Genomic DNA, 26,103 nt, shown 5'->3' on the forward strand with positions numbered 1-26,103 from the left:
CCTGGATCACCCCTGCCTGTTATCTACCTATACTGATTATAAAGACCTCGGCTTGGATTCTCTACTACGGCTACGCTTCCTGATTCTGTACCTTGTTACCAGCCCATTGCCAACCTCTGCCTGTCCATGACTATGAACTAGCCTTCCGTTTATGCACCTTGTTGCCAGCCAGTTGCCAACCTTTGCCTGTTCCTGATGCTGCAATTGTTCCTGAGTCCTTACTAACCTGTCTGGCTCCCGCTGAGTTCTGGTGATCAGTCTTCATGCATTCCTCCGAGAGGATCCTGTACCTCTAAGCTCCAGCCTTCAGCCTGCAGGCACCTGCACCCTTTCATTGCCCCAGCACTCCCTGTCACCACTACCAGGGGTGTTGGGACCAGAACCATGCAAGAGGCCACCCTCAGCATTTCAGACTCGGCTGTAAGGTACGTGACAACCAGCCATCAGTACCAGTACCAACAGTACCTGTACCAACCAGCAGTACCAGTCATCAGTACCGGTACCCACTAGCAGTACCACTACCCATCATCCATACCAGTCATCAGTACCAGCCAGCAGTATCAGTACCTGCCACCAGTACCAGTCATCGGTACCAGCCAGCAGTACCAGTACCCACCAGCATTACCAGTACCAGCCACCAGTATCAATACCAGCCAGTAGTACCAGTACCCTTCCGCCGGGGTCCCCGTCCTCCCCGGAGGGCCCGTCTCCCCGCCACCCCAGCGGGGGGCCCGCGCGGCTGTCTGTGGCCTAGCCATGCAGGGCCTTTAGTTTTCTAAAGACGTAACCAACACTTCCATCTCTGACAACTTTATTTGCAATGACTCTAAAAGTTTGCTCTTTGTATCACACTCCATGCTGCACCTCTGAAGCTGTTCTTGTAGCTCACAGTTTCTTCCTGACAAATTGCCAGCTGTAGCCTGCAATTCATTTCAATACTGGAGGCTGTTGCAATCTTTAGAAGGTTTTCACAAATTTTCTACTCCCTGAGACGTCTTCTCTCTGCTTCCCACTTCCCCCCCATTTGCATGAATAGCAACACTGCAATTTAATTTGTCAACCTTTCGTTCTTCACTTTCTTTGTTAGCTGTTTACCCAATAATCTGCTATTATGTTGCTGACACTGAGACAATAGTGGCTTTTAAGAGGTTCATGAATAACTGGCAGAGGAATATTTTTTAACATATGTATACACAAGTTCCATTTCACAACTATACAATCCACACAATACACAACTCTTAGTACTAACATTCCAACACTGCACTGAGCAACAAACCAAACTCAATTGCCTTTAGCTCTTACAATTCACAAATAAACCAAAAACAAATCGCTCTTCTAGCATTCAATATTCTTCATTCATTACCACTTGTACCTGATATCATTCAAAAAAATGTAAACTTTTGCATATACATAGAAAAGACTCACCACACTTGCAGCCCTTCTGGTTTGTATGGCGTTATCAGCTGACTTTACAATGAGAGATTCATAGAAGTCCTGCTTATCCTTATGGAACTGTGAATCTGAGCCCTTGTGTCCTGTAGGTTCTATGTGGCTTTTAGGATTTCCACATGCTTTCTGGGGTGCCAAATGTAATATGTGCTGTTTGGGGTGTCTGGCTTCCAATAAAAGGACAACTAATTCTAATGCCGCGTACACCTGAGCGGAATGTCTGACAGAAAAAGTAGATGGAAGCTTTTCATTGTATATTCTGCTCGTGTGTATGTCTCGTCTGACTTTTTTTACGAAAATTCTGACGGACCTAGAAATAGAACATGTTTTAAATATTTAGATGGAATTAATTCCTATTGGGAAAACCACTCGTCTATATGCTGTTCCGACGGACCAAAAACGGCGCATGCTCTGAAGCAAGTAAGAGACCGAGGCTATTGGCTACTGGCTATTGAACTTCCCTTTTCTAGTCCTGTTGTACGTCACTGCTTTCTTAACAATCGCACTTTGGTGTGATCGTGTGTATGCAAGAAAGTTTCAGCAGAACTCCGTCAGAACTCGGTCGGAAAAACCTTCGGAGTTTATTCCGATGGGAAAATCGGTTGTGTGCACGCAGCATTAGAATAAGGGTTACAATAGGGGTATCAGTACATTACAGTTAGAAATAAGGAGAAGAAAGATGGGCTAACAGGGGAAGAAAGGGGTCTTGCAAGTCTAACACTCACACACACGCATTCTCTCTGAATCTCTCAGGCCTGGGTCCTTTTTTATCAATTTTTTTTTTTATCCAAAAATTGAAAAATTCTACGTGTATCGCCACACCATGTGGTAAGGTGGATACAACATTACAAGTAGACACGTGCCACGTCCTAAATTCAAACTTTAGACATGGAAAAAAAATTAAAATTGGGCTATGGACTTTTTAGGCACAGTACAACTATTTGTTTAGTTAAAAAATATAATTTTTATTTACAAGAAAAACATTTTTAAAACACACAATAATTACAGAAGAAAATTATTCCATAATTGATCTGAGAATCGTCCCTAATATGTTACCGCTGTTCTAATACAATACTATAATGGTGAAAACCACCAGCAGACACTCTAAGCAGTGAAATAGAAGCTAATCCAAAATGGCGGAACATCAAAAGGGATTAAGATATGATGTTATGCTCTACATGTTTCGTGTGTCCTCACGCTTCTTCTGGAGCTTATTCTGACCAGCTAATAAAATAGGAGATAAATACAGTATAATAATTTGCAAAGAGAAATATAAACATATAATTTACATAGTGAAGAAATAAGACCATAAGATGATCAAGCGCAATCTGGCTCAAAAGTCCGCAACACCAGTGCAAAAAGAAGCAGTGAGAATGAGACACCATGGGGGCATGTGTAATAACATATAATGGGTATTTAAGGGACCAGGAAATTGTACATATAAATAAATGCAAACTTACTAGGAAAAGAAAAGGTATAACTAGACCGAATCCACAAGGATACAATGAAAAAAGAAGAAATTCCCTGTATGTATGGGCACCAAAGTATTAATAAAATTGCTTATGCAGGAATGGCCAGCCACACGTAGATCCGCAATTCAATTAATAGAGAACAAACAAATATTCTAAAAAGATAAAGAATAAATGTAGTGAATATTCAAAACAAGAACAACATATATATATATATAATATAACTCACCAGGACAATGTAGGTGAGATAAACATAGATGTTGACCACAAGAAGTTGAAGCAAACAGGTACAACACACTGACAAGGGATGATCAGCAAAAGGAAGTTCCTAGCAAGGAAATCACCGCCGTCCAGTCCAGGAATCTGTTAGTAATGTATAATGGTATGAAACAGTCCATGGACATACAGCCAACACAGACAAGTAGGACAAAGTAACAAAAGAACACAGACATGACCGGTGTATAGAAAAACAAAGATATACTTATAGATATAAAGTAATCCTGAAGCCACCCCCAGCAAATTGTCCAGTACGGACAGCCCAAAAGGGATACAAATTATCCCCGGAAGATACGCCAGTGAGGCGTGTCTTAAATACACACGCCCCATCCGTAGTCATCCAATCAGCCATCCGGATCGGCCAACAGTGTTGTTGCGCATGCGCCCGACAGTGATTCCCGCACCTGCACAACACTGTAATAGTGAGAGCAGTACGCAGGGAACTGTCACATCAGGCAATCAACACAACACTGATCGGGGGAAAGCATGAATTACAAACCCCCCCCACCCGAACAGATACAGCGTCATATGGGCCAATAAAGCCCTTGACACTGGGTGGCCACACAGCATCTCACACTGCCTGTACACATCGGCAGATACAGGCTAGACAGAACTGCGCCAAATCATCCTGGTAAATGGGTAAACATACAATACAATGAAAAAATAAATAAAAAAGACATGATCATATAATATAAAAGGAAATTATTTAAATATCTCCCAAAAAAAAAAAAAGGAAATTACAAATTTATAACTGAAACTAATAATGTTAACATATAATCATGATATAAGACCACAATTGTGATCTAAGTATTTTTTCATGAATATAAGAAATAACATATAATAATACATATATCAAGTTATAAACATTAGCACAAAAAAAAGGGAGGGGGGGGGAAACTAGGACACGCAAAACATGGGGTGTCCATCCAATTCATCACCCTTCAGGCACCATGCTGGCCAGATGTGAGGGGGCAGTTGAATATCATCAGGAATCTCACTGGTTAGATAATGACCTTATGCCTTGTTCTAGCCATATTTACTGCAGGCTGGCTCTAAACACTGTAATTTGCCTCCATATCAAAGTCCTTTCAAAGCTTTGTTGTACAAGACATATTATTCTCATGTTCCATCTGCATTAATATCAATATTTTCCAGTATTACACACCCCAACTGTCCTTTGCAGCAAGGTGCACATAGAAGGGAAACACCCATCACAAACAAGATTTTCCAGCACACTTACTAGCCAGCCTGCAAAACAATCAAATTGTTTCTGTCAATGTTTCTAACAGCGTACGTTAAAAACAGAGGGATTTTATTTGCACACATCTGTAAATATATGCATACCCACATCAAGGGACCTCTGTATATACTGCAGTCCTAACTCTAAATTTCCAGAGTCTCTTTTGTTTGTGACATCCATTGTCCTTCCATGTGCACCTTGCTGCAAAGGGCAGTTATAGGTGTTGGGTTGGTTGCCACATTCTTGTACAGTTGCTTGAATTGGATGAAGGGATGCACTGGATGCCTTTGCTGGGCATCAAATGTGTCCCAGTGCCTTTAAGGAGGAGTGAGCTCCTTCTGCTCTGTGTGTAAAAGCCTACCTCATGTAGACATCTAAAAGGACTGAGACTGCCACAGTGTGCTGACATTTTTCATGTGACATCAGCAGACCCCTTCACTTCTTTCTTAGTAGATACAAAAAAAGTTATATAGGGAGAGGAGGAGCAGATGAGCTGGACAAGCACAGATAGTATCTGGACATTCTCAGAAAAGGAGAGGGCAGGAGGCAGAGGGACTGTAACTGTGCGTACTGGAAGGGTTAGTCAGCTAGTTCAAAGGCACATAGGTACATTTTATTTACTGTATTTGCTGGCGTATAAGACTACCTTTTACACTTAAAAAAAATGCCCAAAAATCGGGGGTCGTCTTATACGCCGGGTATACAGGTATACAATGCTGCCCGATGGATGTCAGCCCCCAAATGTCTGCTAATATTGTATGTGGCTGCAGCTACAAACAGTATACGCCGTTGAGCCAATCCCAGCGAGCGATGTATTCTATTAAGAGAGAGAGAGAGACAAGGGCTGACGATGCTACAGCCTCTGCCAATCCAAGCAGGAGTTGTATTCATTAAAATAATACACCGCTCACCATACTTCCCTGGGTAAATCCATTCACTGATCTCCTACTACTATACATCCTGCTGTTTGCCTTTGAGGTCCCAGGCACCCAAGAGGGACAGGTAAATCTGGGACATGTGACGGGGGGTTATTAAATGCATTTTGGTAGACAATTCCCATAGAATATAACCCAAGAGTGGTATAGGTTTGGTTAGTGAAAAATTCTACTTTCCAGTGTTGTGGCATTCAATAGATCTGTTTGTGCTATTATAGTTTGATTTACTTTATGACATAACACAGCAAGGCGGATGAGTAGTTAGCATTCTTGCTTTGTATTTTTTAATCGTTCTAATGTTTTTTTTTTAAAATGGTGTTGCCTCAGAAGGGGGGTAGTCTTATGCCACGAGTATTGCCCAAAACCTATGTTTTCACTTGAAAAATAGAGGGTCGTCTTATACGCCCAGTCGTCTTATACGCCGGCAAATACGGTACTTGATTTTTCTATGCTTTTACCTGCATTATTTTAAGTTTGTGACAGTGTCTCTTTAAGTTTGATCAGCTACAAACATTTAGATCACCAAAATTCTAAATTCCATCCATACTGGTTTTAGGACTTTCATACTAACCTGGTGACCAGAGTGATGACCAAGTTTGACCAAGTGCGGAAAACATTGGAGGAATCTCAGACGTTGGTTGTTGAGTCTACAAGGTGTGAAGAGAAAGCAGCCTTGGCCCAGGTTTCTGACCATCTTCATCTGCTACAGCAACATCTTCAGGACCTAAACAAGTATCGTACAGAGGCAGAGCAGCTACTGGATACCAAGACTAGTGATGCAGAATTTCTAGAGGTAACACTGATAGAGAGCATCCCATTCTATTTTTCTACAGAGGGAAAATGCACTCTAGCCTACCAGCAATCCCGTTTCGTTGATATGACATGGGGGACACACTTTTCAGAGGGGCCTTCACGCGGTGTTGTGGCTTCACACTGAAAATGTAATGCAAACTAGATGTGCAGTCCGCTTCGTTCCGAATTAATATTCGCACAATTTTTTCATTATTCGGATATATCGGAATACCTGAATTACAGTATAAAGAAATTTTACAGAATGCTCCGAATAACGTAATGAAATTCGTACAAATTTCAGAAATTCGGACTGAAATTCTATTGAATTTCACATTGAACTCCAGTCAAATTCTCACTATACATATTGCTGAAATCAAAGACTGTGTGTGTTATTAGAGTACCATTTCAAAATAATGCTGTTTTTAAACCGTTATAATCATTTGAGGAAGATTATTTTTTTGTTTGTTCACTTGAATCATTGCATTTGAATCACAAGTAATATAACATTTTAATTTTGAACAATTAATAAATTTATCGACTTGATCGTTTCAAATAATAAAAAAAAAAAAACGGTAAAAATTTGAAAAGCACGAATTCTGAAAAATTGAACAAATCAACCGAATTTAACTAAACAAAATAACTAGATTAACGAACCAAAACAAAACGAAACACATTTTTTCGTCATGCACATGTCTAACACAAACCTCTGTTTTTAAAGTGGAACTTCAGTTTAAACAAATTTTAAAGTCAGCAGCTTCCATTTTTAACCTACAGTGAGTGTGGATCTATTGGTCCCCGAACTTTGCTCAGTGGTTCTTTCTGCTGACCTCCACGTCACTACTGGACACAGAAATGAGGTGAAAGACAGCAGGAGGATCCCACCAAGTGCAGTGAGGCCTGTGGTGTGGCCAGCGTGAGTTATTTTTATTATACAGAATTTATATATAACGCCAACAGTTTGCCCCCTGCTTTACAAGATAAATGGAGACAACACAACAATAGCACAATTCAATACAAGAGGATTTTACTTTTTTCTTTTGCAGGTAGAACTTTTTGGGCGTTTTTTTTGACAGAGGATGCCTTTTAACTATACCTGTCACAAAAGAAATGGGAAAACTGCCACTGCCACCTCCTTCTTAAACAGCTAGTTACATGGTGGTCATCTTAATGTGGTTCTAAAGGCAGAAGTTTTTTTAAAAAATCTTAATGTATTCTATGATTCTAAGATAAAAACCTTCTGTGTGCAGCAGCTCCCCTTAGCCCTTCTAATACTTACCTGAGCCCTATCTCGATCCAGTGATGTTGCACAAGAGCATTGGTTGTCTGGGACACTCCCTCCTGATTGGCTGAGACACAGCAGCGGACTTGCCCACAAGTTCACTTTAACCCCTTAGCACCAACCGTACGCACATATGTGGCCTCGACTTTAAGGGGTTATACCAGGATTATGCCTGCAGCCATTTTTTTTTACAGTGGGCGGTCGGCTCTTTAGGGATAATTAATCAGCTGTTATCCCGAAGGAGCAGGAGGGGACACCCCCCCTCCCCACTTTCTGCCGCTCTTCCCGGGCCTCCTGTCCCACCGTGAGACCCGTGTCACAATCTGGCACTTCCACCGGCTAGAGCAAGACTGGAAGGAAGCCAGAAATGTCACAATGTCACTTCCGGTTTACTCGGCTGCCAATAGCGGTGATTTAAAAAAAAAAGTACAGTATTCAGAATCTCCGTTTTTGGTGATCTGCATACTTTGAAGTGCAAAGGAGGGATTTGGGGGCCTTTTAGACCCCCGATTGCTCCATAAAGACTACCTGTCACCACCTATTACTGGCACAAGGGATGTTTACATTCCTTGTGACAGCAATAAAAGTGATCACATTTTTTTATTTTTAACCACTTGCCAACCAGCCGCTGTCATTATACTTCGGCAGGTCAGCCCTTTAAATGCCTATAGCAAGCACACGTACGCCCGCTGCACAGTGGGGGAGCCGGTGCGCAAGGCTGGCAGTTAGGATGACCGCGGGCCACGCACGATCGCTAGCACAAGAGCAAGAACAGGGATGTGTGAGGAGAGAATATGCTAAACCAGAAAAGGAGAAATACGGCACTAAACCCAAAATCAGTGCAAAAGCTGCCAACACTCAAACTAAGTCAAGCAAATGTGTAACAATATGTTTAGCGCTTTAAAAATATTACCATATGCATGAACACAAAATGGTCAAAAAGTGAAAAATATACATAATAATGTGTGAAGCAAATAAATGTCCCAAAAAGATAATACAAAATCCGAAGTCCCCCAAAAGGGACCCCGTGGGTGCTGCAACAAAGTGTAACAGTACATAGGCCAGTGAAGGAGTCCTTGGTAATCTCCCTTCCTAGAAACCTTGGTAAGGATATGGGTAGGCCAATCAGATCCCAAAGGCAATACACACATGTTAGGGTACGCTAACCAGATGTGATGGACACACATACCAATGGCAGTGAGTCAATTGCACCTGTGATTCTCCTATGAGTGTCGCCTGAAGTAAATAGGTGAGCGGCTCACAATCCCCGACCAGTGAAGGCACACGAAGGATCGCAGGAACGCCAGCCAGGTACGTCTCCAAAACATCCACAGGAACATGGACAGACCAGGATCAAAAAAGGAGCAGGATGATATATAAAAGGGAATGAGAGAAAACAGCTCCGTATGATGCAGGTCAACCAATATTTATTGGAATAAAATTCTCACAATGACTTGTAAGGGAATATCACAATCAAAATCCAATAAAATGACATGGAATGGACAGAAAAGGCAATGTGGGAGTCTCAAATGAGCAGGCCTGACACGCTTCGATTCAAGGGGTCTTAAACTGGGGTATCTGAAGCCAGGAAGGGAGATTACCAAGGACTCCTTCACTGGAAAATGTACTGTTACTGTCAGGTCACCTAGAGCCCAGGTGACAGGTGCACACCGTAGGGTTGGGGATGCACCGCAAGGCTGTGGACCCTACGGCTGACGGCTGCAGACGGGGGACAGATCCCACTGGGGTAAGAGCGTAAGATTCCCCGGGGCGCGGAGTCTAAGAGCCAGCTGGTGTTCACCAGAGCTTCGAGTGGTGAAGATGGTCTTGGCTGCAACTGGCTCCAGGTCGCGACCCCCAGGGTCCCCCAGCTCACACCCACAGTAGGTAACAGGAGGATAGGGATGGTGAGGGACAAAGCCAAGGTCGGGGCCACAAGCAGAACAGAGTAGTCGGGTACATGCCAATAGGTCAGGGTCACAGGCAAGCAGGGATGGTCAGAACACGCCAAGGTCGGTAACGGAAATCAGAAGCAGAGCACACGACAGGAAACAGGAAGCTAATACACAAAGGTTGATCAGCAGGATAGGCTAGCAGTGCAAAGGTTAATATAGTGTAGTCTGATAGGGGCTAGGGTGGAGCCATTCCAGAGGAAGGAAATAAAAGCAGTCAGGTGAAGCTCGGCTGGTCTCTAGAAATGAACACATGCAGACAGGTAAGGAGAACAACTCTAATGCATAACCATGACAGTACCCCCCCCTCTTACGAGGCCTCCCCCTCCCCCGCCTGGGACCAGGTTTAGAGGGGAACTTCAAATGAAACTTCCTCAACAGACGAGGTGCAAAGACCTCGGAAGCCGAAATCCACGACCTCTCCTCAGGACCAAAACCTTTCCAGTGCACGAGGTACTGGAGAATGCCTCTACAGAGTCGGGAATCCAAAATTTGGCTAACCTCGTACTCCTGATCATCCTCAGAGACCGGTGCTATGGTAGGGGAGGGACGAGAGAACTTATTGAGGACTAACGGCTTTAGAAGGGCAACATGGAAGGAGTTAGAGATTTTGAGGCTTTTGGGAATCTGGAGCTTGAAACAAACCGGATTCAGTTTAGAAATTATGGTGTATGGACCAATGAATCTTGGGGCAAATTTGAGGGAAGGAACCCGGAGTTTGATGTTCCTGGTGGAGAGCCAGACTTTGTCTCCTGGCTGAAAAGAGGATGGCTTACGCCTGCGACAGTCAGCAAAACTCTTGAATTTGTTGGCAGCTTTCTGGAGGGAATCATGAATGTCAGCCCACATGGAATTGAATGATTCCTGAACAGTAGCCAAAGCTGGAATGTCAGAAGAAAAAATCATAGGAAGGGGAAGCTGAGGATGTCTTCCATAAACAGTGAGGAAGGGTGTTTTCTGAGAACTGACGTTAACATGATTATTGTGGGAGAACTCAGCCCACGGTAATAGTGATGCCCAATCATCATGATGGGCAGAGACCAAGGTACGGAGAAAGACCTCTAACTCCTGATTAACTCTCTCAGTCTGGCCATTGGATTGGGGATGATAAGAAGAGGTAAAATCCAAGGTAATGTCGAGGGATTTGCAAAAGGCTCCCCAAAAATGAGAAGTAAATTGCACACCCCTGTCCGAGACGACATGCGAAGGAACACCATGAAGGCGGAAAATCTCTTGTACAAAAATGGGAACCAAGGCAGGGGCAGAAGGGAGACCAGGAAGAGGAACAAAATGAGCCATCTTGGAGAACCGATCGATTACTACCCAAATGGCCGTATTATTCTCCGATAGTGGAAGATCAGTGATAAAATCCATGGCGATATGAGACCAGGGCTCCTTAGGAATGGGCAAGGGCATGAGAAGACCAGCAGGGGCTTGAGTGGAAGATTTAGACTGAGCACAGACGTGACAAGCCTTAACATAGTCTTTAACATCCGAGCGGAGATTAGGCCACCAGTAGTGACGACTGATAAGCAGGAAGGATCGGAGGAACCCAGCATGACCTGCCATCTTGGAATCATGTCCCCTACGAAGGATCTTGGTTCTTAGCTCCGTGGGAACAAAGGTCTTACCAGGAGGAATCTTTGATTCCAGGGTGGTAGAATGGGCAACAATGCAAGAGGTAGGAATGATCGGCTCAGGATCAGGGTTGGACTCCTCGTCCAAGGTGTCAAATGACCTAGGGAGCGCATCAGCTCGACCGTTGCAGGAACCAGGTTTGTACGTAATCGTGAATTTAAAACGAGAAAAGAAGAGACTCCACCTGGCCTGTCTGGGGTTCAGACGTTTAGCATTCTGTAGGTACTGTAGATTCTTATGATCAGTAAAGATCGTTATGGAGTGAGGGGAACCTTCCAAGAGATGACGCCACTCCTCCAACGCCAATTTAATTGCGAGAAGTTCCCGATCACCAATGGCATAATTTCTCTCTGCCTGAGAATTTTTTTTGGAGAAGAACGCACATGGTTGACGTTTCTTCTCAAAGTCCTGAAGAAGCACAGCTCCCACCCCCATCGAAGAAGCGTCTACTTCAATAAAAAATGGGTCTTCAGGATTTGGTCTCCTCAAGAGGGGTCCAGAGACAAAGGCCTGTTTCAGATCGTGAAACGCAGAGACAGCCTCGGAAGACCAGTCTTTGGCATTAGCACCCTTCTTGGTCAAAGCGATAATAGGCGCAGCAATGGAAGAGTAATTCCTTATGAACTGCCTATAATAATTTGTGAAGCCAAGGAAGCGCTGTGTGGCCTTAAGGCTAGCAGGAAGGGGCCAGTTGGTAATGGCAGAGATCTTTCCGGGATCCATGCGAAGACCCTCACTAGAAACAAAACATCCCAGAAACAGGACCTCGGAACATTCAAAGGAACATTTCTCCATCTTGGCATAGAGATTGTTCTCTCTAAGGCACTGAAGTACGGTGCGTACATAGTTTCTGTGAGCAGGCAGATTTTGGGAAAAGATGAGAATGTCATCCAGATAGATGACAACAAACTGGTACAGTAGATCCCTGAATATTTCGTTGACAAAGTTCTGGAACACAGCTGGAGCATTACACAAACCAAAAGGCATAACCAAGTACTCGTAATGCCCGTCCCTAGTGTTAAATGCGGTCTTCCATTCGTCACCTTCTCGTATTCGAATGAGATTGTATGCACCTCTGAGATCCAATTTAGTGAAAATGGAAGCCCCCTTCAACCTGTCAAATAGCTCAGATATTAGAGGTAAGGGGTAACGGTTTTTAATAGTCACAGCGTTTAAACCTCTATAGTCAATGCAGGGCCTGAGGGTGCCATCCTTTTTGGCAACGAAAAAGAACCCTGCTCCTGCAGGCGATGAGGATTTCCGGATGAAACCTCTCTCCAAATTCTCAGCGACATACTCAGACATGGCTTGGGTCTCTGGAATGGATAAAGGGTAGGTACGACCCCTGGGCAGGGTTGCTCCAGGGACAAGGTCAATAGCACAGTCAAAAGATCTGTGAGGAGGAAGTACCTCAGCAGACTTCTTACAGAACACATCCCGGAAATCGCTATAAGCCGCAGGAAGATCGGACGAGACAGATGTGGTAGCAATGGGAAGTTTCCTCTTGGGGGTCACCTTGGAAAGACAAGACGAGAAACACGAAGGACCCCAGGCCAGGATCTGCCCAGATACCCAGTCCACATGTGGCGAGTGGAGCTGCAGCCAAGGAAGACCCAATACAATGGGGGTAGAGGCCTTGGGTAGGATGAGGAAGGAGATCCACTCCTGGTGGAGTATCCCTACCAACATCCTAATAGGTAGCGTCTGGAAATGGATAGGACCCCCTGGGAGCACAGTGCCATCAATTGCCGAGACTACTAGTGGAGTAGCAAGGGGAGAAAGGGTAAGCTTCATAGAAGAGGCAGTTCTCCAGTCCATAAAATTGCCGGCAGCCCCGGAGTCCAGATATGCTAGGACTGATTGGGGAGAAGTGCCTACGTGGAGGAACACCGGAAGAAGGAGACGAGAAGGTGATGTTTCTGGGTCCAATACTCCACCTTCCAAATGTATTAGACCCGAGCGTTTCCCGGACGGAGCGAGCAGGAGTCACGAAAATGACCCTTTCCCCCACAATAAAGACACAAGCCCAGAGTTCTGCGTCTAGCACGTTCTTCGGGGGTTAGTCTGGTCCGGCCCAGCTGCATGGGCTCCTCAGCAGACGGAGGATGCTCCACAGGGCGACGGGGAAAAAGCTCAGGCTGACTAGAACCTGGGGGGTGCTGGTGTCTTTTTTCTAAGGACCTCTCCTGGAAGCGAATGTCAATTTGATTACATAAGGAAATGACTTCGTCTAGACCGGCGGGGATAGCTCTTCCTGCTAATTCGTCCTTCACTCGGTCTGAGAGGCCATGTAAAAAGGTTGCGACCAGGGCCTCATTGTTCCAGCTCAATTCCGCTGTAAGGATACGGAACTGAAGTGCATATTGGCCCACTAAACCAGATCCTTGGCGAAGGCGTAAAAGGGCACTAGCCGCAGAAGAAACCCGAGCTGGCTCCTCAAAGATGTTACGAAAGAGCTTCAAGAAGTCGGACAGGCTGGAAACCACTGGATCATTTTTCTCCCACAGGGGGGCAGCCCAGGCTAAAGCTTCACCGGAGAGGAGGGAAATGATATAGGCTACCTTTGCCCGATCGGATAGAAAGTTTTGAGGCTGGAGCTCAAAATGAATGGTGCATTGGCTGAGGAAGCCCCTGCAGGCCTTGGAGTCCCCAGAGAAACGGGACGGAGCAGGCAGTACTAATGAATGCGTGAATGCGACTGGTGCGATAGGTGCAGTCGCAGACTGTACTTGAGGCTGCGGGTTCGGGGTTCCCAAGGAAGCCTGTAGCTGCTCGAAGCGAGAAGCCAGATCCTGGAGGAATCGCATCACCTGAGTCTGATTAGATTCCTGGGTCTCGAGTCTCCGCACTATGCCCTGCAATGGATCGACAGCAGGGAGCGGCACGTCAGCCGGGTCCATGGCTGATCAAACTGTCAGGTCACCTAGAGCCCAGGTGACAGGTGCACACCGTAGGGTTGGGGATGCACCGCAAGGCTGTGGACCCTACGGCTGACGGCTGCAGACGGGGGACAGATCCCACTGGGGTAAGAGCGTAAGATTCCCCGGGGCGCCGAGTCTAAGAGCCAGCTGGTGTTCACCAGAGCTTCGAGTGGTGAAGATGGTCTTGGCTGCAACTGGCTCCAGGTCGCGACCCCCAGGGTCCCCCAGCTCACACCCACAGTAGGTAACAGGAGGATAGGGATGGTGAGGGACAAAGCCAAGGTCGGGGCCACAAGCAGAACAGAGTAGTCAGGTACACGCCAATAGGTCAGGGTCACAGGCAAGCAGGGATGGTCAGAACACGCCAAGGTCGGTAACGGAAATCAGAAGCAGAGCACACGACAGGAAACAGGAAGCTAATACACAAAGGTTGATCAGCAGGATAGGCTAGCAGTGCAAAGGTTAATATAGTGTAGTCTGATAGGGGCTAGGGTGGAGCCATTCCAGAGGAAGGAAATAAAAGCAGTCAGGTGAAGCTCGGCTGGTCTCTAGAAATGAACACATGCAGACAGGTAAGGAGAACAACTCTAATGCATAACCATGACAGTTACACTTTGTTGCAGCACCCACGGGGTTCCTTTTGGGGGACTTCGGATTTTGTATTATATTACTATACACCTATAGGTACCCTGTGTCCTTTTAGCTACATAGTTGCCTATCCTGAGTTTTACATCATAAGAGGCTTATCTTGCCCATGCCTCTATGACACTGATTGTGTCAAGGAGCAGAAAGATATGCTGATAATCTGCATCTCAACTAATATGGTAGCTGCTTTATAACCACACAGAATTGTGAAATGGATGAAAAAGTGGGTCTAGGCTAAAGAGCAGCTGCTGTATTATTTATAACTGTCTTGAGTCTAGTTGCACATTAGGCCTCATTCACACTGGCACTGCCAAACCTGCAGTTATACAGTATGTGTTTAGGACATTTCCAAATGCATATAAATGCAGGTAATTATTTTTCGATTCAATAGTTTTTATTGAAAGTTTATCCAGACAAATAACAAAAAAAGAAAATATAATAACAGATAAGACGCTATTATTACAACGTGTATATAACATATATAAAGATAAACATCAGTATCAAATAAGAGATAATAAATGCATTTGCCTTTAAATTCATGAAATACTTGTTTAAAAGATAATAAAAGAGTAGCTATATAAGAAGTATCCTTTCATTGATACAAAAAATGGTAATTCAAGTGAATTGGAGGTAACAAAGAAAATTATCATCTCGGACACCCCTATGGGAGCTATATTGTGTCCGAGAGGAATGTATTCTCTCTGATACTTCAAAGAAAAAGAAAAGATATATTCAACAGAAGTTAGGAACAGAAGACCTGAACAATATCTTGGGAGTTAGTCCATTTTAACCAAGGTTGCCATAATTTATAGATATGTTCTTTACTAGTTTGTCGGAGGGCTAATGTTAATTCATAGATAAAATGTGTTTGGGTCGATTCTACTACTTCCAGTACCGTAGGAGGATCAGATTTTTGCCATTTCCTTGTAATACTAATTCTAGCTGATAATAGGACAGAAAGGTACATTTCTAACTGGAGTAGGATAACAATCAATATCAAGCAACAGTAAAGCTAGTAAAGCTAGACAGTAAAGCAATCAATATCAAGGGACAGTAAAGCTAGAGAAGGATTTAAAGGTATGTTTCCATTGGCGAATACAGAGAGTAACTGAAAAATGTGTTCCCAGTATAATTTAATTTTGGTGCAAGTCCAGAATATATGAAACATATTTCCCTTCTGTCCACATAATCTCCAAAATTTATTTTCCGAATTTCTGCTAACTTTAGACATTTTTTCAGGAGTAAGGTACCAGTGTTGAGATATTTTACTGGATAGTTCGCATAGTGTGGAATAGCAGGTGGCTTTATACGTGGTATTACAAGCTTTTTCCCATTGATCCACCGTATAGGTGTGTCCTAAATCTTCTTCCCATCTAAGTATTGGAGCGGATTTAATAAAAATATTTTTTTGTTGAAGAACAGTATAAAAGAGAGAAATCCCTTTTCGAGGGTGAGTGGGGATTTTGAGGAAGGACCAAGCCTCTGTTGGAACATTGCAATACCATGAAGGAAGTTCGTTAATACAGTTCTTAGTTCTAATGTAAAGGAATATGTCTGAATTTGGCAAGTGAAATTATTTTTGAAGTGAGGGAAATGTTTTAATTTCCCCATTATCAATTAAGTCACTTAGATATTTTATACCTTTTTGTACCCAAGATGTAAGGGAAGTTGATTTCATAAAATTATGTAATGTTTCCAAGGGAATTTGGGCTGCGGTTAGAAGAGGATATGAAGAGGTAAGTTTTAGAATTTGGGTCCAGGATTTAAGAGTTGCCGATTATTGTTGGAGACATACAAGATGGAATCTTGGAACCAAGTGCTACGGAAGGTATCCATAAAGATAAATTACCCCCTGGAATTTTAGCAGATTCCATCTTCCCCCATATTGTGGATTGAGAAGACATAAACCATTCCTTGGATTGCTTGAGTACCGAGGCCAAATAATAATCTTGAAAATCCACATAACCTGTACCACCTGCTTGGCGATGTTTTATTAAGTTCCCATGACCACATCTAGATTTTTTACCCTGCCAAATAAATTTAGAGAGGATAGATTGAAGTGATTTGAAGTATGTAGATGAAATCAGGATTGGAATCAGGAGAGTTCTAAATAAATATAACATTTGAGGTAGGTGGGGCATTTTAAAGGCTGCCAATTTACCCATCCAGGAGAATTCATATGTTGCTAGTTTGGCGAGGTCTCCCTATAATTTTGTGAGGGGTGGTATATAATTGAGTTGAAATAATGATTTAGAAGATGTAGACAGTTGAATCCCTAAATATTTTATTGTATTTTCGGCCCAAGAATAAGGAAATTGTGTTTTTAAAAGTTCGCTGGTCTGCTTGTATATACCCAAATTGAGAATGTATGACTTGTTATCATTTATTTTATAATAAGAGACATTACTAAACTAAATTAAATTATCAGAATTTCTGGTAAGGAGATTAAGGGATTTGGAACCATGAGGATAACATCACCCGAAAAAGGCTGATTTTATGTTCTTGGTCAGCAATGGAAATTCCTAAGATTTTCTGATTGGTCCTAATGCTTTCAGCCAGGGGTTCCTTAATAAGATTGTCAATTAAAGGGGATAAGGGGCATCCCTGTCTTGTACCATTAGTTATTTGGAATGGTAGCGATAGGGAATCTGTTGTGTATACTCAAGCCGAAGGTACAGAGTATAAGGCCATAATTTCTTTATGTATTTTACCCTGAAATCCAAATTTTTTGAGAGTTGATGATAGATAACCCCAATGTACTCTATCAAACGCTTTTTCAGCATCAAGTGATAGAAATAAGGATGGCGTCTTTGTAATTTCTGCATGGTGGATCACATTTATTACTCTTCTAGTAGCATCTGATGCTTGGTGACCTTTTGTAAAACCCAATTGGTATAAGAGAAGGAAGAATATTTTCTAATCTTTTGGCTATAGTTTTTGCATATATTTTAAGTCTTAAGTTAAGCAGGGATATAGGACAGAATTTTTTTGGCGATGAGGGCTCTTTATCTGGTTTGGGATGGGTCACAAGTAAAGCGTTAAGCATTTCAATGGGGAATGATGATGTATCGGCGGCTAAATTAAAGACCTTACACAAATACTGAGCTTAGGTACATTGACATTTTTTATAGTATTCTCCAGTGAAGCCATCTGAACCAGGGGATTTAGAATTAGGAAGGTTACGGAAGACTTGTAGTATTTCTTGGACAGTGAATGGAGAATTAAGATGTTCTAATTGTTGTTGTGAGATGGAAGAAAGGTTAACACTATCCAAGAAATTATTAATTTCTTCTTGGGAAGGTTGGTTTGTAGTAGCATGGTCTTTAATGTTATACAATTCTGCATGATATGCACTGAATGCTTTAGAAATAGAATCAGGTTTGAGCAGTTTCTCATTATTATGTGGATGATAAAGGAATGGGATTCTAGTTTTTGATCAATAACCTTTAATTCGCAATGACATTGCTTTCTCAGCTTTGTTTCCTGTTGTGTATGTATTGGCTTTGAATTTTTTATATGATTTTTCATACTTTTCTAAAGGTAAGGATCTCAATTCATGGCGTAATGAAAAAAAATTTGATTTAAGGAGAGGAGTGTTTTTGCTAAGATCTTCAGTATGAGTAATTTAGTACTTTAGTAAGTTCACCTAATCTCTGGGTTCTCTTTTTCTTTGCTCTAGCTCCTAGTTGTATAAACACGCCTCTCATAACAGCTTTATGAGCATTCCACACCACCATCGGATTGGACCTATCTGTTGAGTTGATTGAAAAAAATTCATCTAGGTGTTGTTGAAGGATCATGGAGTAGTAATCATTTTGGAGGAGATAATTATTAGCTCTCCAAATGTACGAATTAAGTTGAGAGGATTTAGCAGCTAAAGTAATGCTAATAGGGGCATGGTCCAACCAGGTAGCGGCATGGATGTGGGAAGCTGAAATGTTCTGAAGTAACCATTTGTCGGTTAAGAATAAATCTATTCTCAAATAAGTATTATGACGTGGTGATAGGTATAATCTCGTTCGCTAGCATGACAGCATCTCCACACATCAAATAAATCATTAGAGGTGATAAACTCAGCTAGTGGAGAAGCGTATCTTTTGGAAGCAGCAGTGGAATCCATATCATTATTAGGAATTAAATTGAAATCCCCACAAATTAGGAGATGTCCTTTTTAGACTTTTTTCGCTGCACATATAGTTTTTTTAATAAAGGGCATTTGTCATACATTTGGAGCATAAATGGACACCAAGGTATAAGGTATGTTATTGATAGTGCAGATTAAAGAGATATATCTACCTTCCGGATCTGTGATACAATTGTCAACTTGAAAAGAAAGGGTATTCCTGACAGCTATCAACACACTTCTTTTTTTTTTTTTAGAGTAATTTGATTGAAAGATATGTGGAAACTGTTTGTGTTTACATTGGGGAGATGCATCTTGAACAAAATGTGTGTGTTTTGGACACACAAAATATCACAGTTGAGTGATAAAGCAGATCTCCACATAGAAGAGCGTTTTTTCCGGGATGATTCAGTCCACGTGCATTTAGGGACAATACATTAATGGACATACTGAAAATATCTACTTGGATACAATTATAGAAAATATATTCCTTAACCACTTTCAGACCGGACCATTTTGCTGGTAAATGACCAGAGGTCTTTTTACACTTTGGCACTGCGCTGCTTTAACTGGTAATTGCGCGGTCATGCAATGTTGTACCCAAACAAAATTTGCGTCCTTTTCTTCCCACAAATAGAGCTTTCTTTTGATGGTATTTGATTGCCTCTGCGATTTTTATTTTTTGCGATATAAACGTAAAAAGACCGCAAATTTTGAAAAAAAATGATATTTTCTACTTTTTGTTATTAGAAAAATCCAATAAACTCAATTTTAGTCATACATTTAGGCCAAAATGTATTCAGCCACATGTCTTTGGTAAAAAAAAAGTCAATAATTGTATATTTATTGGTTTGCGCAAAAGTTGTCACATCTACAAACTAAGGTACGTTTTCTGGAATTTACGCAGCTTTTAGTTTACGACTGCCTATCTCATTTCTTGAGGTGCTAAAATGGCAGGGCAGTACAAAACCCCCCCAAATGACCCCATTTTGGAAAGTAGACCCCCTAAGGAAATTGATAAGAGGCATGTTGAGCCCATTGAATATTTTATTTTTTTGCCTCAAGCGATTGAATAATGACAAAAAAAAATTTTTTTTTTTTTTTTTACACAAAGTTGTCACTAAATGATATATTGCTCACACATGCTATGGGCGTATGTGAAATGACACCCCAAAATAAATTCTGCTGCTTCTCCTGAGTACGGGGATACCACATATGTGGGACTTTTTGGGAGCCTAGCCGCGTACGGGGCCCCGAAAACCAAGCACCGCCTTCAGGCTTTCTAAGGGCGTAAATTTTTGAGTTCACTTCTCACTACCTATTACAGTTTTGAAGGCCATAAAATGCCAAGATGGCACAAAACCCCCACAAATGACCCCATTTTAGAAAGTAGACACCCCAAGCTATTTGCTGAGAGGCATGTTGAGTTCATGGAATATTTTATATTTTGCCACAAGTTGCGGGAAAATTACAAACTTTTTTTTTTTTTTTTTTTTTTTCACAAAGTTGTCACTAAATGATATATTGCTCACACATGCCATGGGCATATGTGAAATGACACCCCAAAATAAATTCTGCTGCTTCTCCTGAGTACGGGGATACCACATATGTGGGACTTTTTGGGAGCCTAGCCGCGTACGGGGCCCCGAAAACCAAGCACCGCCTTCAGGCTTTCTAAGGGCGTAAATATTTGACTTCACTCCTCACTACCTATTACAGTTTTGAAGGCCATAAAATGCCAAGATGGCACAAAACCCCCACAAATGACCCCATTTTAGAAAGTAGACACCCCAAGCTATTTGCTGAGAGGCATGTTGAGTCCATGGAATATTTTATATTTTGCCACAAGTTGCGGGAAAATTACAAACTTTTTTTTTTTTTTTTTTTTTTTCACAAAGTTGTCACTAAATGATATATTGCTCACGCATGCCATGGGCATATGTGAAATGACACCCCAAAATAAATTCTGCTGCTTCTCCTGAGTACGGGGATACCACATATGTGGGACTTTTTGGGAGCCTAGCCGCGTACGGGGCCCCGAAAACCAAGCACCGCCTTCAGGCTTTCTAAGGGCGTTACAGTTTTGAAGGCCATAAAATGCCAAGATGGCACAAACCCCCCCCAAATGACCCCATTTTGGAAAGTAGACACCCCTAAATTTAGGGGTACACTAGTGAGACTAGGTAATAAATGGCGGGTGCCCTGAAACTATAAAAAAATAACTAACCAACCAGCGTCACCTGTAACAGTTATATGGTGATCACTGGTGAAAGGGTTAACTAGGGGGCAATCAGGGGGCTTTATGCGGTAGTATATGGGGGTCCCTGGCGCTATAAAAAGCTGCGGCGAACCTAAATACCTACTTGCCTAACTAGCGTCACCTGTGACACTAATACAGCGATCAGAAAAACGATCGCTTATTAGGCTGGGTTCACACTGGAGCGATGCGGGAACGCCACGAATGCGCGGCGGGTTCCCGCATCGCATGCCTCCCGGCGGCAGTTCACACTGCCCTATGCGAACTGCTGGGAGTGTCAGTGAAATGTTACTGACACCCCCAGATCAGTTCGCATATCGCAGTGCGATCTGCAAACTCGGATCGCATGGTGTGAACACCCATGCGATCCGATTCTGCTGCGGGCCAAAAAAAGGGTCCCGTGCGAATTTGCGGCGGGTGCGGCGGGTGTGGCGGGTGCGGCGAATGGCTGAACTCGAATCGCACAGAGATCGGATGTGATTTGCACTGCAGTGCGAATCACATCCGTTCTCAAACCGCTGCAATCTGAACCCAGCCTTAGTGACACTGGCGACGGGGGGTGATCACGGGGTTAAACCTTTATTGGGGGGGTTAGGGGGGTACCTTAGAACTAAAGGGGGCTAACCCTAACTGCCCTAACAGTTATTAGTCACAAATGACACCCGCCGGGTGATCAGGGGGTTAAACCTTTATTAGGTAATAAATGGCGGGTGCCCTGAAACTATAAAAAAATAACTAACCAACCAGCGTCACCTGTAACAGTTATATGGTGATCACTGGTGAAAGGGTTAACTAGGGGGCAATCAGGGGGCTTTATGCGGTAGTATATGGGGGTCCCTGGCGCTATAAAAAGCTGCGGCGAACCTAAATACCTACCTGCCTAACTAGCGTCACCTGGGACACTAATACGGCGATCAGAAAAATGATCGCTTATTAGGCTGGGTTCACACTGGAGCGATGCGGAAACGCCGCGAATCCGCGGCGGGTTCCCGCATCGCATGCCTCCCGGCGGCAGTTCACACTGCCCTATGCGAACTGCTGGGAGTGTCAGTGAAATGTTACTGACACCCCCAGATCAGTTCGCATATCGCAGTGCGATCTGCAAACTCGGATCGCATGGTGTGAACACCCATGCGATCCGATTCTGCTGCGGGCCAAAAAAAGGGTCCCGTGCGAATTTGCGGCGGGTGCGGCGGGTGTGGCGGGTGCGGCGGGTGCGGCGAATGGCTGAACTCGAATCGCACAGAGATCGGATGTGATTTGCACTGCAGTGCGGTGCGAATCACATTCGTTCTCATAAACCGCTGCAATGTGAACCCAGCCTTAGTGACACTGGCGACGGGGGGTGATCACGGGGTTAAACCTTTATTGGGGGGGTTAGGGGGGTACATTAGAACTAAAGGGGGCTAACTCTAACTGCCCTAACAGTTATTACAGTCACAAATGACACCAATGCAAAAAAAAAAAAAAAAAAAAAAAAAATGACATTGGTGTCACTGTGACTGGGGGGCAGGGGTAATTGGGGGGGTGATCGGGGGGTAAAGGGGGGGTGTGAGTGTGCCTGGCATGTTCTACTGTGTGTGGGATGTGTTGGTGCAACTCACTGATCCGCTCTCCTCCGTGTCGGAACGAAAAATACCGACACGGAGGAGAGAATACATCACTTCCTCTCCTGTGTTTACATTACAGGAGAGGAAGTGATGTCACCGGGGATTTCTATTCGTCGGGAGCGATCGCGAGGGGGTGGCCATGAATGAATGGCCGTCCCCTCGTCCGGGATCGCTCCCGAACGAAAACCGACCGCCGCAGGCACCGGGCGGGGGCCCGATCGGGCCCCCGACCCGCGGGAGGCAAATCACGTACATGTACGTGCTTATGCCTGCCCGTGCCATTCTGCCGACGTACATCGGCGTTAGGCGGTCGGCAAGTGGTTAAAGTAATTCTCAGTTATATTGCTAGATATGAGTAAAGAGTAGAGACATGAGATACAATACCTTAAACAATGTAGAGGACTACACTATAAGGATGTCAAAAATGCAATACTTGTTATAAAAAATAAACCAATATAGTTAATTCACTATATATACTAAATAGTTAATATACGTTACTAGTGGGCACGTATTATTCAAGAAAGAAAGAAAAATAAATAAAGAAAATTATCAATATCAAAACTTATATCTATAAAAAATAAAATAATAATAAATCGTTCCAAAAAGGACAGACACAAAGTCAGCAGTAAATATCTCTAGGAGGTGCTGACCTAGAAAGGGGGGAAAGTTCAGATAATAAGATTCCAGTTCAAAAAGGCTGACCGGACATGTAACTATTAATAAATATCGGGCAGGAAGGTTTCATTTAAATTACGCTTTACTCTGTTCCTTGTGGTGTCTGAAATGAAACACTTTTGGCTTTCCTCGCAGTTTAGGAACATTTTGTGGGGGGTCTAGTATGATACCCCATGAATAGAGTAGCTGCATACTGCCATCAATAATAGATATGGCATGCTGTTTGCCATTGTAGGTGGTTAGTATAGTGGCCGGGTGGCGCCATTTGTATATCATTTTATGATTTGATAGTGCTTTTGTTATTGTCTTTAGTTGACGTCTCATTTGCAATGTAGATTGCGATAGATCCGCAAAGAGTTTTATATCTGCATACAGAGCTAGGAGAATTTTTAATTCTCTGGTTTTCGATAAAATTTGTTCCTTGGCTTGATAGAAGTGAATTCGCAGAATGACGTCTCTGAGAATCGATTCTTCTAGGTGTCGCAGTTTGGGAAGTCTATGAATACGGTCAATAGTAAGTTCAATTGGAGATAAATCAGGTAGTAATAATGAAAACATTGTGCTGGCATAGTTACGTAATTCTGTGGGTGGAACGGACTCCGGTACTCCTCTTATTTTAATATTATTATGTCGAGAACGGTCCTCGAGATCTGCCAGTTTTGCCTTGACCCGGAAGAAATCATCTTTTTGTTCTGTATATGCATCAACTAGTTTGTTAACTGTTACAGTACATTCCTCCATTTTATCTTCCATATAATGTAATCTCCCATCCATATGTTTCATTTCTAGGGAGAAGTTGTGGATTAGGGAGGATAAATTTGATACAAATGAGGACTGCAATGATATTAGCATATCTTTCATTGTGGTATCCAAAACCGGCTGTCCTGAGGTAGGGAAAGCAGCAATGGATGATTGTAATAAAGATATGGTACTCTCACTTTGTATTACTGTATTCACTGCGTTAGTGTTCTGGTGATATGAGTCCATTTTCATCTGCGATTTTGCGGGACTCTGAGAGGTTAGTGAAGTTTGAGGAGAGTCAGTAATATAAGAGGATGATAATCCTGTACAGTTTTCGTTCATTTGGCCGTGTTTTTTATCAATAAATAGCGCTGTATTATTCTCCTCAGCTCCGGCGGCGCCATTTTGTTTTTTCCTCAGCCCACCGTTCTATTTAAATGAGAAGTTTGTGAGCTTTTTCAGGCCCTGTTCTTGACCCCGTTTACGAGACATAATGGTCTCTGATAGCTGGAAAGTATTTTGGTATGGTCGGTATAACGATACGGTTATTCACCTGCCCGTTAATCGCTGTAATCTGGTCGGCTGTGGAGAGCTCTGGGCTTAAGCGGCCATCTTCCTGTGTGCGCAAGCCACACCCCCCAGGTAATTAGTTTTCAGTGGTGTAATTCAAACTCACCATTTTAGATGCAGTCAGTTTAGCTGCATCGAGGATCTGATTAGAAAACGTTAATCATGTGTAAATTTAGCTAAATGCCGCTGAACCTACTTTAACATAGGAACATCTAAACACAGGAAAACGTAATCTGAAAGCATAAAAGTTGTTTGTACTTCCCAGATGCAGTCTGCATTTAGAAAAGCTAAACAAAGGAGTGCCACTGTGAATGCACCTTGTTTACGAGAAGAAAGGCTACGATCAGCGTGGTGGCTCACACTTGAAGTATGATGTTGGTAAAAGGTTAAGCCGCACTAAGTGCACTACAACAAATTAAAGTAACAATGTAAGAACAATATTGTTCTACCTCCAACCAGTGGGAGAACAAACAATATAAATATTATTCCCAGCCACACTCTTAAGAGGGCAGGTCACAAGTTGGTGTACAAATTTTTTTTTGTAAATCAAGTGATCACATCACAAAACACCCGTGAACTGAAAGTCTTTAAACACACACAAAATAATAAACAAATGAAAAAATGAAGAAAAAAGTCCAGCTGTAATGGATTAAATGCAAATAGAATCCTCCATATACGAAAAGTGTTCAATCCACCACCAAGTATCTGAAGTTACTTCTTACCGGAACTTCATAGCTGGATGCGTTTTTTGTGGGATACTTCTCACAAATTTGGAAGGCTCAAAACGTACACCATGGAAAAGAGAATAGGGCTCCAATAGTGTAAAAACCCTTTATTAAAAAACGTAAGAATATAAAATAACACTTACAAGGTCGTTGAAGTTACAAACCTTAAGTCCGTCGCGCCGGCCGGACGCACACGGACAAACCCGTCCTGCCTGGACACTGAACACGAGGTGATGTTTAGCGTGACGCGCAGCCCGGCTTAATATTTTTTCTAATTGCCTTTTTCTGTAATATGTGATACAGTCAAGCCGCAGCTGATTTCAGTTTTTGGGGATTAATTTTCCACTTATTGTTTGTTTACCTTAGCGCAGTTTTTCATCTTTTTCCCTGATGTTGGTAAAAGCAGATGATTATAAATCTGGCTCAAAGACTTCTCTTTTTCAAGAGAATGGCACTGTATAGTACTTTAAATGAAGAAACAATGGTAAATGCAATGTCCAGGGAAGGGTGTTGGTAAGGTATTAAGTGTGTGGTTGGTAAAGGGGTTGGTTGTTTGTATTAGGGAGGGTACACCTTATGTTAATAGCATGGGTATTGGGGTTGGGCCATAGGGCAGTACCAGGTAGCTGACATAAGCTATGCTATGGGTGTATGGTAAGTCTGATAGGTAAAGGGGATTGGAAGGGTTTATTTGGAGTGTTAGAAGGAGTGGAGGAAGAATAGAGAGAGAGCGCAGTAATGTGTTTTGGCACCACTTGGACTAGGGTTGGTAAAGGGTGTTGTGTGTGTGTGTGTGTGTGTGTGTG

At 42.9% G+C, this 26,103-nt stretch overlaps 1 protein-coding gene across 2 annotated transcripts in view; it reads left to right on the plus strand.

Annotated features, from left to right (window-relative positions):
* The window catches only part of TRIM65 (tripartite motif containing 65), an 86,983-nt gene that overhangs the window by 36,363 nt on the left and 24,517 nt on the right, over positions 1 to 26,103 (plus strand). For both annotated transcript variants that reach the window (XM_077459372.1, XM_077459371.1), the window contains one exon: positions 5,926 to 6,162. In XM_077459372.1, coding sequence (XP_077315498.1) covers positions 5,926 to 6,162 — 237 coding nt within the window. The remainder of the gene's footprint in view (positions 1 to 5,925; positions 6,163 to 26,103) is intronic.

The sequence above is a fragment of the Lithobates pipiens genome, unplaced genomic scaffold (assembly GCF_037356315.1).
Source record: "Lithobates pipiens isolate NorthernLeopardFrog02 unplaced genomic scaffold, aLitPip1_a1.2 Scaffold_28, whole genome shotgun sequence".
Classification (NCBI taxonomy): domain Eukaryota; kingdom Metazoa; phylum Chordata; class Amphibia; order Anura; family Ranidae; genus Lithobates; species Lithobates pipiens.